The 18,589-nt window shown below is 36.7% G+C and overlaps 2 protein-coding genes and 1 long non-coding RNA gene across 4 annotated transcripts; 1 reads left to right on the forward strand and 2 right to left on the reverse strand.

The window, feature by feature from the left end:
* Positions 1–549: 549 nt before the first annotated feature.
* Positions 550–1,892, reverse strand: LOC133728493 (uncharacterized). 2 transcript variants are annotated; one of them, XR_009855868.1, is made up of 2 exons: positions 1,779–1,892; positions 550–722 (listed from the first exon to the last, which is right to left on the reverse strand). It is a non-coding gene; the product is annotated as an uncharacterized LOC133728493 (long non-coding RNA). The 2 variants fall into 2 exon arrangements; XR_009855867.1 differs by lacking the exon at positions 1,779–1,892 and adding an exon at positions 904–987.
* Positions 1,893–6,437: 4,545 nt separating this feature from the next.
* On the reverse strand, positions 6,438–12,426 carry LOC133728494 (UDP-glycosyltransferase TURAN). Its single transcript, XM_062155900.1, has 17 exons — positions 12,269–12,426; positions 12,068–12,159; positions 11,919–11,952; positions 11,713–11,768; positions 11,482–11,622; positions 11,043–11,191; positions 10,869–10,958; positions 10,695–10,761; positions 10,553–10,616; positions 10,337–10,451; positions 9,018–9,184; positions 8,808–8,918; positions 8,637–8,698; positions 8,479–8,531; positions 8,263–8,338; positions 7,061–7,189; positions 6,438–6,723 (listed from the first exon to the last, which is right to left on the reverse strand). The coding sequence occupies exons 1-17, from the start codon at positions 12,279–12,281 to the stop codon at positions 6,700–6,702; spliced, it is 1,443 nt and encodes a 480-aa protein (XP_062011884.1). The 5' UTR covers positions 12,282–12,426; the 3' UTR covers positions 6,438–6,699.
* A 24-nt stretch (positions 12,427–12,450) lies between these two features.
* On the forward strand, positions 12,451–14,533 carry LOC133728495 (protein TRIGALACTOSYLDIACYLGLYCEROL 1, chloroplastic). The gene is made up of 3 exons (XM_062155901.1): positions 12,451–12,599; positions 13,076–13,324; positions 13,404–14,533. Exons 2-3 carry the CDS (start codon positions 13,278–13,280, stop codon positions 14,413–14,415), a joined length of 1,059 nt encoding a protein of 352 aa, XP_062011885.1. The 5' UTR covers positions 12,451–12,599; positions 13,076–13,277; the 3' UTR covers positions 14,416–14,533.
* The last annotated feature ends 4,056 nt before the right edge of the window (positions 14,534–18,589 follow it).

An 18,589-nucleotide genomic window follows, 5' to 3' on the forward strand; every position in this document is an offset into this window, starting at 1 on the left:
ACAGCAGATCAGAAACACACACGCACACCAACTGTTTGATCTAAAACATAGATATATCTACAGGAAGCTTTGTAATGTTCAATCTATACACAGATATATAATCTGTAATGAGGAACTGTTTGTAACACATCAACTGTTACAGCACATCAGAAACGCACAGAAAAAAGAAGCAGACAGCATGCTTATTTGGAAAACAATATGCAAGCAAATTTATGATTTATGATTCAAATGTTGTTATACATCATCATAATCATGTTTGCAGCAGTTCACCGTCAAAACTCGCTTAAACAATAATACAGATGAACAACCATATTTAGAAGTGATTAAAATGCCAAGATATATATCAATACAAAAGTCAAAATGATTTGAACTAAAATCAATCTATTACTTGCACAGAAATTATCTTTGCAAACATCTAATAAATGGGTGATAACCCATAACTTTTCAAACACTCAACTGGACCAACACCCTCTTTCCTCATCTGATTTGAGAAGGATTCCGTTGAGTTCTTAATAGTCAGACAAGTAAAACAGAAATAAAATTTCAGACTCACACGTACATATGCAGTCAATTCATTAATTAGATCATGCCATACATATTATCACTTTTGAGAAGCATCTGTAAGTAACAATTCAACAAGTATTGCAGTGCAGTGTAAATAGCTCCACCATGAGGCCCACCCAAAGGTCCAGACCGTGAAGATGTGATGGGCATTGTCATAGCTTAAAAGAGAAACACAAGCAGCATTAGAATATAACAATCAATAAAAAACATGTTGACAAACCATGCAGACAAGGCTCATCTTCAAAGAAATTATGTAAAGCAGACTAGATATCAATAAACAACACAGCAGCTAACCACTTTGATTCATATAAGATTAAATTGTAATGTATGAGTACTTACCAAAAACGAAAAACCTTGGAATGATCTTCATTGACCTCTGTACGGTGTTCATGATCTTCATTGACCTGTGTACGGTGTTCATGACCCAACATCCAAAATCTTGTGCTGGTCCTGTCAGAAGCAGCTACCACAACAGGATGCAGAGATGATGATAGCACACCGACAAGAGGAATTGAAGGCTCGGAAGTTTTCGAATTCTAGGAAAAAAAAAGTAAAATTAAAAAAATATAGATACATAAATTGTGCAATGACAGAAACTTTACATTTATATAGACCAATAGATTAAGACACAAAATGATGAACTGTGTACGAATCTAGAAGTAACAACGATCTCAATTATTTTAAATTCCCAGAAATCCCTCAGAACAACTTAAAAATTATTGTTCTAGGACCACAAGACATGCATTTCACTCACACTTCACACTTCACATTCACATTGACCAATAGATTAAGAAACAAAATGATGAACACTCACACTTCACATTCACATTGACCAATAGATTAAGAAACAAAATGATGAACAGTATACAATGTTACAATGATGTCAATTATTTTAAATTCCCAGAAATCCGTCTGACCAACTTAAAAAATATTGTTCCAGGACCACAAGACATGCATTCCACTCACACACAGATTGAGAGCTACAGACGTGAAAACGAACAAAGTAAAGCACTAAATCTAATTTTCAAACCCTAAATTCGCAAAACACATTTACCCAAAATGCAACATTTCACTCACCCACAGATCGAGAGCTACAGACCAGAAAACGAGCAAAGTAAAGCACATAATCTAATTTCCAAACCCTAAATTCGCGAAACCCATTCAACCGAAACAAATCAAACAAAAAAATTAATATTAGAAGAGAAAACAATTACCAGATGTAGTGAATCAACCATTTGAATCGGCCCCCATGGGGTTCGAACAATCGGCTCATCGGAACCGCCGCGCGTACCCATCAGTCGAACTCCCAGAGGCGAGTGCAGAAAATTGAAGAGACGAAGAAAAAAGAAAAGCGGTACACATATATAGAAAAAAATTTCCAACCCATTTGGATTCTAATTTGTTTGGAGCCCATGACCCGTTGCTCTTCATCTGCAAAGGCCCGATTATTCTTTTTTGGGAATTTTTTTAGAAAGTACTTTGTAGTGTTGAAGGCCCAAGTGTTTTTTGTTTATTTGGGTATTAGTGTTATGATATGTCTTGTAATATTATTTCAGAAATTGGATTTTCATCTAACCCTAAATTAGGTGCCCTGAACCCTAAACCCGGAGGAACAAAAACCAACCCATGACCCAATTGACAAAAAAAAAAAAACATAAACTCGTAATTCTAACTTCCGTTATTAAAAAATAGGGTTTTGGAGTTACGAAAATACCCTTTTCATTATTAATTACGGAACTGAAATGTTTTTGTGGACATAGTTGAATACACGTCGCACAGACCTATAGTCTAGCTACACGTCACACACGTATCAAGACCCAAAATGGTTGTCTATCTATCCTCGACCGTCAATTTACTGTAATGCATCGTGAATCGAGCTTTTTGTAAGCTTCCGTTGACCGATTAAGGGTGAGACTTTCTATGTTCTTTGTGTTTGTAAATCAAATAAATAACATTTATTAGTCGTTGGAAAATATACAAAAATCGCATTGAAATTCATGAACGACTGTTTTTTTTTTTTTTTTATGTTTATTCATGAACGACTTTATTATTAATACATTGCTTCATTTTCCTTTATTATATGAACTTGGAGAGACTATGAGATGATGACTTGGTTATATTCTATGGTTGTCTGGTTGAAAAATGTTAAGAAATATGGACCCTTTATGCATTGAAATTACTGCAGCAAGTTAGTTACATGTTTACATTTGACATGATTTGCGTTTTTTTTTTTTATGACATACATTATTTGCGTTGATTTGGGTTCGTGAATGTTTTGCTTTTTTTTTTTTTTTTTGATACAAGGTTCGTGAATGTTGAATGGAATGGCATTTGTGCTCATATACATGGTTGTGGACTTGTGGTAGGTTACATGAAGTATTCCTTGTCATTTATTGTGATAGTATATGTTAGTAAACGTGATAGTATACGTTAGTAAAATATTTAAATTGGGTAAACAAAATTACGACACGTGAACCAATCATCAACATCTTCTAAAATAATAATAATAATAATAATAATAAATAAATAAAATAAAAACTCATCAGCTAGCTTTTAGCTATATAAACCTATGACCTTCGATGGCTCTGACTTTGTTCAAAATGGTCTAGCTACTATTGGTTTTGTTCTTCGCAATGAGGATGGTAATCTTTTATTTGCAGCAAATAGACAGCTTGGGATTGCTTCAGTGCTTGTTGCTGAGGCAACGACGTTAAGAGATGGATTGTAAACGTGGAGTGCGCGGCGAGGCCGAGAGGTGGCCATGGTATGCTGGATCGGCCGACGCTGCTTGGTTGAACGTGGTCGGAGCGGCAAGGTATGGCGGACAGGTGGTGGAAGCAGACGGCGCTGCACGAACGCGCGAGAAGGTGAAGTTTGGGCCGGTTCTAAATCCTGCTGGGCCTTGTGCTGTTGAGCTTCTCATTTTGGGCTACCCTACTGAGCCTTTAATTGGGCTAAGGCTTTGGCCCTTGGCCCAACTCTATGTTTCTGGCTTTTTAGTCTATTTACAATAATTTCCTTGTATTAGGAACCTAGATCTCTAGCGCCTCCGACGTAGTACCAAAGGTGGATCTCCGCTATCTCTACGGTCTGAAATGTATAACGAGTAGGTCTATTTCTAAGTACCATTGTGAGTACTACCACTACCTCCTTGTCTGTCTATGTCCTTAAATGACAGCAGCAGAGTATGTAACGGTCTATTATGGCTTGTGATGAATATACTATTTCGCCCCGTGGGCTTGATTCAAAAAGAACATTTTTTGCGAAATAAGAGGGAAGGAAGACTCCATTTTTGGCTCAAGCTAGATACATTTTCTTTCTTTTTCATTTAGTAGAGTTAAGTCAACCCACCTAATTTTTTTTGTCTATAGCGCATATCCAGTGTCCCAGCTGCTCACCTTAAATTTTCAACCTTAGCTCCGCCTCTGCGGGCACCAATTCCTTCCCTTGGTTGCAATTCACATTTTTTTTTTCCTCTGTGGCTGAATTGAGTCCATTCACCATTAATCAATTTTTGTCTGTAATGCCAATTTACTGTCGAACCAACTTTTGTGAGTTAGATCCTTACAGCTCCTGAGATACTGCAGGTTGTTGTAGTGGTGGATGTCTAGCCTCATTGACAACTCAGGTGCACAATTTATTGCATCTTAATTAGACTTTTCAGGTTAAATTTGCAGGGAGATTGAAGAAAGCGAAACCTTACATCATTTTCTAGATTTAATTTTCTTAGGTTTATTTTAATTTCTTAGCGCATATAGATGCAATAGAAATTCTCATGCGATATGATCATATGATCCATATATATTATATATAAACTTGCCTTTTAGGGGGTAATTGTTTATGATACTGTTTTATACTGATAAAATTTTAGCACGCCCAAAAATTTGCTAAAGAGAAAGGTTATATGTACCTTTTTTTTTTTTTTTTTTTTAAAGAAGTTAGCAACAAGTTTTTGGTTACATTGGAGGGAAATTGAACCCTTGACCTAGCATAGTCCTAAGTTCGATCCCAAGCCAATTCTCAACAACCCCTCCCCCTCCTCACCACTAAGGTACATATGTGCATCAATGGTTTTAACCAAGAGTACTGAGTTCAAGATAGAAATCATTTACATCAGAACTACTCCCAGCTTCGCTTAGCCTAGCCTGAATCTATGATGATCAAGGTTCTGAGGTCCCTTGATCATCATTGTTTTCCTGTAGAAGTCATGTGCACACATATATGGAATGTTCACTATACATTTAGAGCCAGCAATAGAAGATAGTAAAGAGAGATCGACTTGTACTTGAGTATTATTGGTTAATCTCGGAAATAGATCTGAAAAGATGAGGTAAGGTTTCGTTTTCTTCTCATCTTTCCTGCCAAAAATACGTGCCCAGCAAGCAAAATCAGAAAACATTGCAGATTGTTATTCTCGAAGGTAAATCATACAGTTCATACTTACTCAACAATGCTACCTATGAAAGAAATGAAATAGTTGCTCTCTGAATCATTTGCTGTACTGTTCCTTTACTAATGTTGATTGTAGAAAGAACAAATTGCAAGCCACTTAACCAATTACAAAGCCCTTCAAAGTAGCAACTATTTCTATTGCTTATATAGGGTGCATTGTTGTACATGATTTTCATGGCTCTATCACTATTTTAGCAATACCATTTTTTTATTTTTTATTATTATTATTATTATTATTATTATTTTGAGAAGGAAGATTGGCAATACCAGGGTGGAGTGGTGGAGCTATCGACGGATTCAGGTGATCGCTCTCTCACATTCTCGTTTGCTCTTGCAGCTGCTTCTGCAACAAATTAAAGTTATAAATTAATTACTAGGCTTTGTCAATGCTAGGCTTGATGTTTTTATTTCTGATCATGGGACTTCTAAAATTAAATTTATTTAAAGCCATATATAACATGATTAACCCCGATTACCCTAGCTACTAGTCATATATGCATCATACACAATAGATGTAATAATCATTTCATTGAAACGATCAAATTGTCACTGGTCCAACAATGAAAATATTGGTCAAGGAAATTAAGGTGTGAATTGAAGCATGCATGAACAAATGATGTTATTGTTTACCTTGTATGCGTTCTTCGATCATGTTTCATGCTCCTATACATCTGTACATATAGAAATCTCAACCGTGAGAAAATAACACTCTGAAAAATTCCAAGGATTATGTATTCAACACAATTGAATCCCTCCAGCTAGCCACAAAGGGTTATGCACACACATTTCTTTACCAAAGAAGGGACAGGGTATTTTAGTATCTGCTTGGAAGACTTCAAGGTGGGATGTGAAGCTAAAGTGATGCCCTGTAAGCATAGGTTTCATCATCCTTGTATTGCAGCTGAGTGGGTCGTCAAGCGTGCATCATGTCCGCTCTGTAGACTCGATTTGAGAGATCAACTAGAATGTCTCATCCCTAACCAGCCTGACGAGCCTGATCAGCATGCGTCCTCCTGGCCTTACAGATACACTTGGATGACAGATAGTGTGTACTTTAAGGCTCGGATGGAATACTGTGAAGGATGGTATGCTCGCCAAGAACCAAACTAAAGAGCTTATCTAACTGATCCACTAGAAGAAATCCATTTTGTCATGTAATGATGATAATAATGCAAATTCTTCTATATTTTGAGAATTGATAATTTAAATTGTGACAGAGTACATCATGTATTCATGTACTATATATCTCTTTTTTTACTAAAGATATTTCGCTTGATCCACTGAATAGTGATGATATAATAAGGACAAATTGTTCTAAATGGGGATTCTGAGAAAGTAACTTGATCGATAAAGTAACCTGTTAGTTTTGTCCGGGAAAAAAGTTTAACCTGTTGGTATCAAAAATAAATTAGAAAACTTGGTTCACTTCAAAGTATGCCCACTTCTTTCTATCCACATTTGAAATACTAGATGTGCACAGTTCTCATCAAATCAATGGAGCAATAATAAATGGGGAAAGCAAATTTGTGATTTACTCAAACTTTTAACTGGTACATCTCATAAACGTTTTCATAGTCATGTACAAAACTGAAATTCCCCATAGATGAAGGTGGTATAATGTATTTTACTCGAACATCAATTGGTTCCCTCATTCATCAAGCGTGTGTCAACAGGGACCAGCGATCAGTCTAAGTTTCCAGAGATAACCTGAAATATCAGACCCTCTCAATCAGATTCATAACCATGCACAGTGACCAAATAATTATCTAGGTCCTGCGGGAAGAAGAGAAGAAGAATACTAAAGGACATTTAAGTAACGATTGTTAGTGACGACATTAGGCTAAAGCTCCCAGAAAATGAAAAAATAAATTCTAGGAAATTTTACATGTTCGGCGACTGGGGATTGAACACAAGATCCCACCCCAGACCACCTTGTCCCGAGGGACAGGCAGTGTCAAACTGTCAATGTCACAAATCCCCAAAGCATGTATTATTACATATAGATGATAAGCAAGACTGATTTGAATGCAGAGAGTAAACTTGCCTCTAAGATTAATCCTTTAGCATGCTCTTCCCACTCAGTGGCCCACTTCACAGATGAAGACATGTCCAGTGCACCATTCCTCAGAACCTTCAATGAATCACAAGCATCTGGAAAACCCTTAAACAGCATCTGTGCAGGTTATCACACCAACATTACACTAAGCGATAGTCGAAATTAGAAAGCCATTAAGTAACAAGTTGAGTTAATTGCAGTGGTTGGTCCATGCATATTTGTTTTATCTATTAACCACCATGAAATGAGAAGAACAGACCGTCAAGGTTGATGTAAATATATGAAATTGATTGAAAGGGAATAAAACCGAAGACTAAAGATAATGCCTAAGGATACCTGCCTACTAAATCAAGGAGAAATCTTACAAGACATATAAGGGTGAAGGCAATATAGAAAAAGCAGTCAAGAAACAAAAATTTCTATTATAGATATCGAAAAACCAAATTATTAGGCTAAAGTTTCTAATATAGTGCATAAGCTAATCAAAAACGTATTAAGAATTCTACTATAGTAACTTCAGCTTAATGCACCATCTGTGCAAGTTGGAGATGGCACAAGTAGTATCAAGGTACAATGGAAAGCTGATCTATTTCACATTTAGAGCAGACCCAGTCGCAACAGGTCTGCTTAACGCTACTCTTTTGCTCTTTTATCAGTACTACATGAAATACACAGATGATGCATGAATGCAATTACAACAGAAGTTTAAAGAATATAATGTGTTAAAAAGAATTGGGGTAGGTGATATGGGTGAAATATAAGAAATTATCACACCACCCTTGATTTTCACAAATCACAATTGTTGTTGTAACTGTTACACAGAAGGGTATATCTGGACTTTTTGTAAGATGTTTGACAAGGACGGTCCTTCTATTTATAGGATAGAATAGATGGGACGTAAATTAGTTAGACACACAAGGTAAAGCTGTCATACAACCCACTATCTCAAAGTCTCAACCTATCTCTGAAGCAACCACAATGCAAACAAGATACATCTCAGTCAAATTAAAAAAAAAAAAAAAAAAAGGGCATCCCAAACAGTTAGATTCATCGTCTTGGTAATTGTTTTGAAATTTTTAGTGCATTGGTCAAGTTATCCTGAGAGATAAACAAGCAAAACTTTCCTGCAATCACTACCTGTTTAAAATATTCATAACTGTAAAGCATCCAGACAAGTTGACTAAACTTACCAAAAGTTCATCAGCTAGCTCTGAAGATGATGAAAATAGAAGACCATTTTTCTCCACTTGCACTAGTTCCTTGATGCTTTGAACCAAGAATACCAAAACGAAGAACATCATTTTACAATGGACAGTATCACAAAAAGTATTATTCATATCAAGGGACAAAAAAAATAAAGTACTCCTATTAAAAGAAATAAATAATTAATAAAAACAAGAGTTTACCATGAGTAGGAAACAGCGCAAACCGGCAGTCCACAACCAAACATGTCCACCACCTAATAAAAAATTTGTAAAAATTCCAAGAAAAAGCTCTGTTGAAGTTAGAGAATATTTATGTTACAGGAGATCATATCTACTATGGCATTCAGTTTTTGATTTACCTTCATGGGAAGATCCAACCCTGATGAGGAAGTGTGTAAGCACACACCAAGATCTGCTGATCCTGTACATAGAAACATATAGCATGGACAATGTCAAAAGAAGCATGAGCATGCAATGGATAAGAACAGGAACAACTCAACAAAGCACTAGCAATTGGAACAATAACCTACCAAGAAGCAGTGGATAGTCTTCAGCTGATAGCCACGCAGTACGAAATGCCACCCGTTTGAGTTTTAATCTTCTAATCTTTTCTTCATATTTTTCTTTTTCAGGCCCTTTACCTGGAGATATAAGTCCCATTCCAAAAGTTTTTTGGTTAACACCACAAGCCACACTCAGAGCTACAATGAACCTGCCATACCAGTTATAGGGGATCTCACCTGTAATGACAAATAACAGTCTTGGATACAAGTATTGCTTCCCACTTTGCATTTCCTTCCAAAGAACCTCTTCTTTCTTAGAATCGTCTTCATTTAAAATAGCAGCAACGCGCCTGTCATACATGACAGCTGCTTCCAGGAGAATGCCAAAATCTTCATCAGGAGTCCTAAAAAGAAGCATCCCCAAAAGTATGAGAGGAATTCTACATTAAACAATAACTGGGTATAATAAGAAATGAGAAAGAAAATAGTATCTCTAAAGCTTGGGTTTATCTTTTTTTATCTGTACCTATGTGACATAACAGTGTTAGCTCTATGGAGTATTCCTATGCCAGTCAAAGTAGCTTTCAAAGATCTCGATTCTCTTCTTGTTGGTCAATGCTGATCGATATACATTTCCCAACTACATTTGGTTCCACCACAAGATATTACATGCCTACAATACTTTATGATATGCTCAATAGGTTTGTTCCAAAACAATGAACCCGATGACATAATTTTTTTTTTAAAGCAAAACAAAAACATCAAATACCTCTAATTTTCCTTCTGAAAATTTGATATATATTATAACCAACTTTCTTCAAGCCAACAAGTTCAACTTTTTAAATGTGTTATAAGACCAATGCACCTTAAAATTTCGGTCTTTTGTTTAAATTATGGAATTATTTTCGCCATCAACAACAGTGGAACCCATCCTAATTACATGCATTGTTCTTCTGCATGTCACGTCAATTGAAATTGAACAACAAGTAAAGTAGAAAACAGAACTTCTCAAAATTTTTGGTCACTTCATCATACAGATTTTACCAATATCTTCAATTACACATTTATCGATGACATTACTTTTGGAAACTTATCAATACCCTGAATTATCTTAATGCTGATGATCCATATAATTGATTCATGAAACTAAGCAAGAGCTAATAGCTATGTACACAAACAAGCCCTTCTGCTGATGACATTACTTTTTAAGTTTTAAATGTGTTTGGAGCAGGGGGAATTAACTGGAGGGAAGTTAGAATCAAAACACATTTTTATTGGGCTAAATTTCAAATGGAAATAAAAGATCTGAAGTGAAAAAAGAAAAACAAACCCTGTTGAAATCTTTAAAAACCTGTGTTTCTCCAATATCAGATAGCCAAGTAAGAAACTACAGGATAGATTATTGTATACTATAAGAAGCAAAAACTAAGATTCACCATATCACATGTCCACAGAAAAGACCAGCCCGAGTTCTCATACCATGTTGCAGATTGGCAGATTTGTAGCACATACACTCAGATATTGCAAAATCAGTATTTCACTAAATATTAACTCACCAGCTTGTACTGCTCACTATCAGTGCCGGCCGGTTTGGCTTTGAAGCAATGTCAGCGCCAACCAGGGTGGTAAACAGAGTCTCCTGCATGTCCTTATTCACCACTTCCCCTATTCCTGTTAGAATTACATTAACAAATTGAAAAAGAAAACATTAATTATCCTATGAAGATCAACTGAAGATGCGAACTATAGATTAACAGAGATGACTAAGTTACCAGTGCTTGTGCAATCTTCAACACCGAGTGGCTGCCTCAGATTTTTATCTAATCTAAAGAACAACTGCAAATAACTCACATGTTATTATATTCTCCAAATATAAAATGTTTTAAACGAAGGTCAGCATTAACTTTGAACCACCTTATGCTGTTCTTCAAGTGAAGCGGGATGGAAAAATTCAGGAGGCTGATCATATAGAACTGTTGCTCTATTAATTTGAAATAAAAGAGAAGAGAAGTATATAAGGATTACTACAAAATGAAATTTCTAAAAAATAATGCAGTAAAATTGTGAATATTAAGCTGACCCTCTTACTTAATTCCCCAATTTTGAGCCAATTCATGTTGCATTGCCCTTGTTACACATAGTGAACCATCTGCCATCCTCCCAAATTGCCACTCTACCCTAAACAGGCAAGAGAAACTCAGATGTAGTGTACAACAAAGAATGGCCCTTAAAAGAAAAGTCTAAAAAGTAATTCATAGATACCAACGGTATATTGCCACAAAACGACTACTTCTTCCAAGAGACAATGCCAGTAAAGTATATCCAAAATTATGCCAATCAACTATAAATGCAGATTGCCTAAGCCAGCTTGCCCATTTTACAGCGACTAAGGTTGGAACAGAAGGTGGATTCTGTACAAGAAAAAAGGATCAAAGGCTTTTGATTTCGATATGTAAAAGGATAAACAAAAGATAAGTTGACATTCTATTCTTTTACTGTATATATAAAAATTAAAACACATGACAACTGAGGCTTAAATTTTTGTAATAGCCAACTATTGATAAAAACCATAACATGGTGACGCAAAGCAATAATTTCCAGGTTATAAAGGGTTTCTTTCTGTCTCATCAGTTTATAAGGGTTTTGCAAGCTTTTTTGCAATACAACCTTCAGCTTTCCCCTTTCAAAAATGCAAGCTCACCTGAACTAGAAAAACATCAGGAGCAGATATCTTAACGCAAAGATACCAAAGGAGCACAATAAATTGAACCACTGGCTTCAGCAGAAGCACAAAGGGTTTAAGTATGCTGGGTAGACCACGGGGGAATGCTGGCCACTGTGGCTGCAAATCAAAATCGGAAAAACTTCAATCCAGAGCACGACGAAAAAGGAAGAAGAATAGAAGAAACCAAAAAGAACACTATCGAAATACCATTTTGTGTATGTGAATAGATTGATGCTCCAACACTGCAGAATGCGGTTCGGAACCTGTCAAAGCATTTCAAAATTCCAATCAAACAGCACCACTAAAATTCATCAAACAATAAAAGCAGACATCTCTTACGAAGTCACATTCGGAAACAAAATTTCTCAGCAATGCCATGTATTTTCTAACCATCAAAGAAAAACAAAGGGTACCTCCATATGCAACAACATCTACTTCCAAAGATGCCTGCAATGCATATTCAATAGTACAAGTCACAAAAAACACCCCAAATTTTCATGAACAAGAACTGGGTTGTTGCTAAACTAATCAAGCTTATTCATAGTAAAGCAGAACTAGTTACCTGACGGGCAAGCGAAAGAGCATGGTATTGCATACGAGGGCTGCGCCCAATGTCACCTAACACCACCACACAAGCCCTCCCTCTCTTCTCTCCTGTAATCCATCATATTCCAAACCCAATTTCATAATCCTTATTACTATGAAAAACAAATAAAACCAAGGACAAATTTTTATCTATAAAGAAGAAAGAACAGAACTTTACCTTTTCTGGCCATCTATCTGAGTTTTGGGTCTGATTTCCGACGAGTAGTGTTGTCAAAGGAGCAGACTTGCAGTGCAGTTGAAGTCTTGAAGGGAAAGGGAGAGTTGGGATGTTGAGTTGGGCCGGCTTTGTGGGCTTGGGTGACCCGATTTGTCCCCTTAGAACATAAAAAAACGGGTCAACTCACAGCTAGTCTTTTAAAAAAGACTCGAACTTTTTCTCTGCTGCCTCTGATTTTACCACTCAAAAGTTTCTCCATTGTTAGGGTTCTGAAATTTGCTGGGTTCTAATTGGGTTGGTGAATTTGAATCTTTGAGCTTACCATCGAAAGGTGATTCTTCTGAATTTGAATGTTGACATCTGTGTTTTGATACTCTTGGTTTGTTCTGCTTTAATTGAATTCAGTGCTGTTTAATTGACTGATATGCTGTGCTATTCATTTTCGGTACAAAATTGGAGTTGGAATTGGGTTTTCTGTACTGCTATATTATGTAAGAAGTTCCATGGATTAGCTTAATGAAGAAATGTATGTATTTTTGTGTAGAAGCTTGGCTTGGTTGGTTTGATTTGATGATTTTGTAGGATTGCTTAGGATTTGAATTTGTGCCGGTTTTCGCCGAAAGCTCCATTCTTTGATATAATGGAGTTGGTCTACTTTGATATGGTTTCTTACTTCCTTTCATTTGTGCAATTTGATTCAGATAGAAGTTCCATATTATCATTCACTTTCGTCTGCGTCAGTTTATCAGATGTTGCATTTTATGTGTTCACTCTCCATATGTCTTATTTATTTTGTGATTAAATCAGGTAGGGCACAGTGTCACTGAGCTTCAGTGTTAAGCCACCATGGTTATCTGGGGACAGACGATCGCATGTGATTGTATTGGGTTCTCTGATTTTTGAAGCTTTTCGCACAAATTTTCTGACTATCCACTGCTCATGGTGTTCCTGTTCCTTTGCGTAAAAATCTGAATTCAAACCAAGTTTGGAAATTTGATCAGAAACAACCATGCAAACTGCTTCATATCTCCACCCATTCTCTTATTGCTCTTACAGGTATTTGTCTCTAATTTTGTACTTATACATTTCACTTGTGTCTGTTGAAATGCAATTAACATTTTCGAACATATTTCAGAAGAGGCTCTGTAAAACCAGATGGGTGGAATAAATTACAAATCCCGTATTCGAGTCAGCTTGCTGAGAAAGTTGCGCTCATTGGCAGGCCTCAGGCATGTAAGCTTCTCAGGCCCTTGAAAGAGACCAGATTGTGTGCAGTTCCCAACGCAGATGATGGCCACCCTCCTGTCTCTGTGTTGGAAGATTCCAATACGAATCACGCACCCACTTCAGAAGGGGAGACATTGTTCAGCAAATGGTCACCTCCTAGGCATCTGTGGAGGGGATTGTCAGCTTTTATCTTGGCAGGTCAGGTCATCATTAGAACTTTAAAGGGTAAAGTGCACTGGAAAAATACACTCCAACAGTTGAGGAGAGTTGGACCAAATTCGGCTGGGGTCTGCCTCTTAACTGCAGCATTTGTTGGCATGGCCTTCACCATCCAATTTGTTAGGGAATTTACTAGATTAGGGTTAAGCAGAGCTGTTGGTGGGGTATTGGCCCTGGCTTTCGCAAGGGAGTTGAGTCCTGTAGTTACATCAATTGTGGTTGCAGGGCGTATTGGAAGTGCATTTGCTGCAGAGTTAGGAACAATGCAGGTTTCTGAGCAAACTGACACATTAAGAGTTCTTGGAGCAAACCCTGTTGATTATCTTGTGACACCGAGGGTAATTGCTACCTGTACTGCTCTACCATTTCTGACCCTGATGTGTTTCACAGTAGGGATGGCATCCAGCGCCCTCCTTGCTGATGGTATTTATGGTGTTAGCATTAACATTATTTTGGAGTCAGCTCGCAGAGCTCTTAAACCTTGGGATATAATTAGTGCAATGATCAAGTCACAGGCTTTTGGTGCTATCATATCAATTGTTAGTTGTGCTTGGGGAGTTACCACCATGGGAGGAGCCAAAGGTGTTGGGGAGTCAACGACTTCGGCTGTGGTTATCTCTCTTGTTGGGATCTTTATTGCAGATTTTGTACTCTCTTATTTTTTCTTCCAAGGAGTTGGAGATTCACTGAAGAATCTATAGTGGTTTTTGATAGAGTATCTAGTGCTTGGTTTCTCCATGATTGTTAGTTCTATGAGTAGAACATGATAAGCATGTAATGAATTGAAGTTGATAAATATAAGCGTACTTGATTGCGTACTGTCTTCCTGCTTTGTTTTTTGAGTTTTTTTTTTCTGGGAGGAGGGGACGTTAGTACTTGTGGCAGTAGCAATGGATTCCAAAGCATGAAGTACCTTCTGGGTAGAATTGATTATGAAGACAGAAGACCATCTTCAAGCCTTGACTACTCAAGATGGTAGAGGCATTATTGGTACAAAAATATGTTAATACTCTATTTCATTGTTTGTTAATGTTGAATAATGTGGTGAGGAGAAAGATGATCTTGAAGCATCTCAGTGCTAAGCAAGTGGCTGGTTATGATTTTGCTGCATTCAGTGTTCATTAGCAGCATTTGGGACATTGAGATGCAGGATTTTGGTGCCTCTTTCGCCATTGGTTGTCACCACAGAGAAAGCTATGTAATGCTCAGTTCCACCATGACTGATGTAAGCCATTCCCCATCAGATCAGAGAGTTTCCTGGACTTGAAAGCGCAATGCAATCCTATGTATACTTGCATAATGGCATTGCAATATTCTTTCTTTCCCAGTATCTTAAAAAAATTTCTCCCTTTTGTTTTATAAATTGAAAATCTATTCACATCAAGCGCTTTTCCACATGGATACAAATACAAATCATACAATAGTCCAGTTTGGATTATCATAGTTATTAGTGTATCTAATTGTGCTTATATATTCTTACCTTAGTAATGCATCTTCCTTGCTCTATGTATTGGAAGTAATGCTAATGCTATGATTGGTATTACATACATGTATTGTACTTTCTCGTATATAAACCCCCTTGCAGCCGAACTCCATCTTCTTCCATTCGAGATATTAGTGAGAAAGTGATGGAGGCAATGGCAGCATAATGTGCCCCATATTTTTTTTTTTTCCTCATTTGATCTCTACTTCCATTGGCACCCACCTAGCTAGCTGCACAACTTGAGCCAACTACCATGGCCATCTTAGACCGCCCTCTATTCGCTGTTGAAGTTGATTTTGGCAATGGTCTTTTTTCCTTGCTTGAGGAATTGGGATAACGCTGCATTCCATGAGCGTTCAGTAGAAACAAACAACTCAACTGGTGACATAAATGTGAGATAACCAGCAAAGTGAACGTTATGAAAGAGGATCAAATGGGTTGACAGTAGAAACAAAACTAGTGCAGAGACGTTATATTGGTTAATGCCAAATTGCTCAGGGTGGTTATGAAAGCAGGCCATGCAGGGAGGGTAGAGTTGGATATTTAGGTGGAAATTTCTGAGTCACTGCAAAGGAGAAACAGCCAAAAGGGCTCAAAACTTTGTTTAGATGGCGGGAACTTGGCCTCCATGCCGATGCTTTTCATAGAGATTGAAGCAGCTGGAGAAGGCTGAGGAGGCAGTTGCGACTGTTGCGTCACAGTCAGGAATGCCAAGCAACAGTTTCGTTCTTCACCGCTTGTGGGTCATTTCTTAGAAATTAATATATGGACCCTAATTTTTTCTTTCTTTCTCTAATTAGAGGTGAAAAGACTCAAAGAGAAAGGGAAAATTAAGGAATTGGGCAAAAGTCCATTTGACTTGGGGTAAGTGTCAATGTTCAATTTTGTAACAACATCTCTGCACTAAATAAATTGAGATAAAAAATAAATAAATAAATTGAGATCAAACGTACATATGGTACTTCTACATCATATGGCACCATTTTGATTGCAGACTTATTAGTACTGATTACATGAACATAGTTTAATGCATACTCTATTTGTCACATGCTGATCAATCACTTGGGATTTACATTTCAACCGTTAGATTTTGAGTTCAACCTCTTTAAACACTATATATATATATATATTTTAAAAGGGCCAGTGCGGTTGCTCTCAAGTCTTAATTAATGAAACTACAGAATACATTGGGGGGACATGGTGCCTGAACCCCAAATTACAATAAGCATTGAGAGAGCTTCCTGAGATAATAACAAGAGTCTCAACTAAAACAATGTATTCTAATAAGCACCGATTAGCAAAGAGTGCTCTACTGGCTACTCTATTCGCTTTACAATTGTAGTGATGTACCGGAAATATAACTCTATTACGAAGAAACATTATTATATATAGCACAACTTTCTCACTATATTGCCACTGGAAAACACTATATTTCAACAAAGAAGAATGTTTGTATTCATCTATATTTCAATAGAAAATGAATGTTTGGCATTCTAGTGTTTTTAAGTCTTTTATATATGTACTCTTAGTTTATGGGTTTATCTATTTTGTGGTTTTAGCTAGTACTTTCTATGTCTGAAACATATATGGTTATTTAAGTGATGAATCGTCATGCTGCATTTCTAGGAATCTAGGATGTAGGTCGTTATATGTAATTTCACTTCTATTATTCATAAATATTGAAATCGGTAATCAAGTTCAGAAAATTATTCACAACCTTTGCATCACTGGAGTTACATTGACAATTTCATTCTATGGGCAATTTTGACTTTTTGAATTTGATTACCTCAATTAGATCCATAGGTTTACTTTAGTAATTTTAATAAGCATCCATTTCTTTAAAAGACGGTGTTCAACAGTCTTCATTCTCAAAAAAAATTCCGCTCATTCTAAAGACTCCATTTTTTTGGTAGAAAACTCTCGTCCTCTAGTCTTTTTCCTTTGAGAGCTTGTGGCGCTACCCATACCCTCGACGGGTTTCCCTTGTCGAATCTAAGTTCAGATATGAGGCTTTTTCTTTTCAATTTATTTTTCTCTGTCCCTAGATCCATACATGGACCTATTTATCAAAAAATATTTTTGGCTAGTTAAGGGAAAAAAAAAAACACTGATTTTGTTTATAGTTTGCGGTGCCTTAATTGGTCTCTTCTTGTTGAGAGTTGATGGCGATACCCACACCCTTTATGAGTTTTCCTTATCAAGTTTAAGCTCGGATCTAAGGTCGCCGCTTCCCTGTCTGCTTTATTTTATTGCCTCTAAGATTCGTACTTGGATTTTATTTATTGAAACTAAAATTCTTAAGAAAAATTATTTCTATATCTGAGTCTCTTCTCGTTGTGAATTGGTGGCGCTGCTCACCCTTATTATGTTTTCTTTATCAAGCTTAAGCTCAGATCTCTTACATGTCTCCTTTCTTTTTCCGTCTCTTCTATATCTAAACACGGATCTATTTATCGATACCCGAAATTTTAAAGAAGAGAATTTAATCTCTGTGATATACATGCATGTTCTCTTCCAGTTTAGAGTCAACAACGTTGTTCACACCCTCCTTAGGTATTTTAATCAAGATCAGCTTAGATCTAAATCAACACTTTTTCTTCTCAAAGAACTTTTGTCAGTGATCGAAATAAGCGAGACAAATGACTCCATTATAGAAAAGCTTCACTCTGTAGTCCCTTTCCGTTGATAATCACCGGCGCTACACATACCATCTCAAATTTGAGTTTTTTTTGTTTTTTTTTTTTTCCCACACTTTGCTTTTCCGAGTCTCCTAGACGGCTAGGCCAAACTCGATCATCTGATTATTTTCGAAACGGTAGATTTCTCTACCTTCATCTAGAGGCGAAGTTCAAAACCTGTTTACGTATCCAGCTCAATATTTTTCTTTCTTTCACTTGGTAGACTTAAGTTCACACACCTATTTTATTTTCATCTATAGCCCATACCTAGTGTCCCAAAATTTAAGCTAACTTAATTACCTAAATTTTCAAACTTTGCCCCGCCTCTACAACCACGTCCTTCTCTTGGTTGCATTTGGCCTTTTTTTTATCTCCATGGATCTATTCTCCGTTGATCATTCTTTATTTTGCAATGCCAATTGACTGTCAAACCTACTTATTTGAATTGGCCGAATCCTACCTCCTCCTGGGCTACTGCATCTTTTAGTGGATGTACAGCCTCGTTGACGACTCAGGTGCATAATTTATTGCATCTCACTTATAGTTTCCAGATTGAATTTGCAGGGAGATCGAAGAAAGCGAAATCTTACATCATTTTCCAGATTTAATTTTCTTAGGTAAATAGGATTGTTTCCATCCTGTCTGGTTTAATTTTCTTGGTGCATATATATAGGTAATAGAATTTCTCATCATTTATATTATATAAACTTGCTT

The sequence above is a fragment of the Rosa rugosa genome, chromosome 2, assembly GCF_958449725.1.
Source record: "Rosa rugosa chromosome 2, drRosRugo1.1, whole genome shotgun sequence".
NCBI classification, from domain to species: Eukaryota; Viridiplantae; Streptophyta; class Magnoliopsida; order Rosales; family Rosaceae; genus Rosa; species Rosa rugosa.

What these genes read in the sequence shown, in the direction of transcription:
- LOC133728495 (XM_062155901.1), top strand. Translation starts at nt 13,278, where the DNA reads ATGCAAACTGCTTCATATCTCCACCCATTCTCTTATTGCTCTTACAG. An exon ending in TTCTCTTATTGCTCTTACAG is followed by an intron (nt 13,325 to 13,403) that starts GTATTTGTCTCT and finishes AACATATTTCAG; the next exon opens with AAGAGGCTCTGTAAAACCAG.
- LOC133728494 (XM_062155900.1), bottom strand. An exon ending in TTTGTGGCAATATACCGTTG is followed by an intron (nt 10,959 to 11,042) that starts GTATCTATGAAT and finishes TTGCCTGTTTAG; the next exon opens with GGTAGAGTGGCAATTTGGGA. An exon ending in ACTGTTATTTGTCATTACAG is followed by an intron (nt 8,919 to 9,017) that starts GTGAGATCCCCT and finishes TTATATCTCCAG; the next exon opens with GTAAAGGGCCTGAAAAAGAA.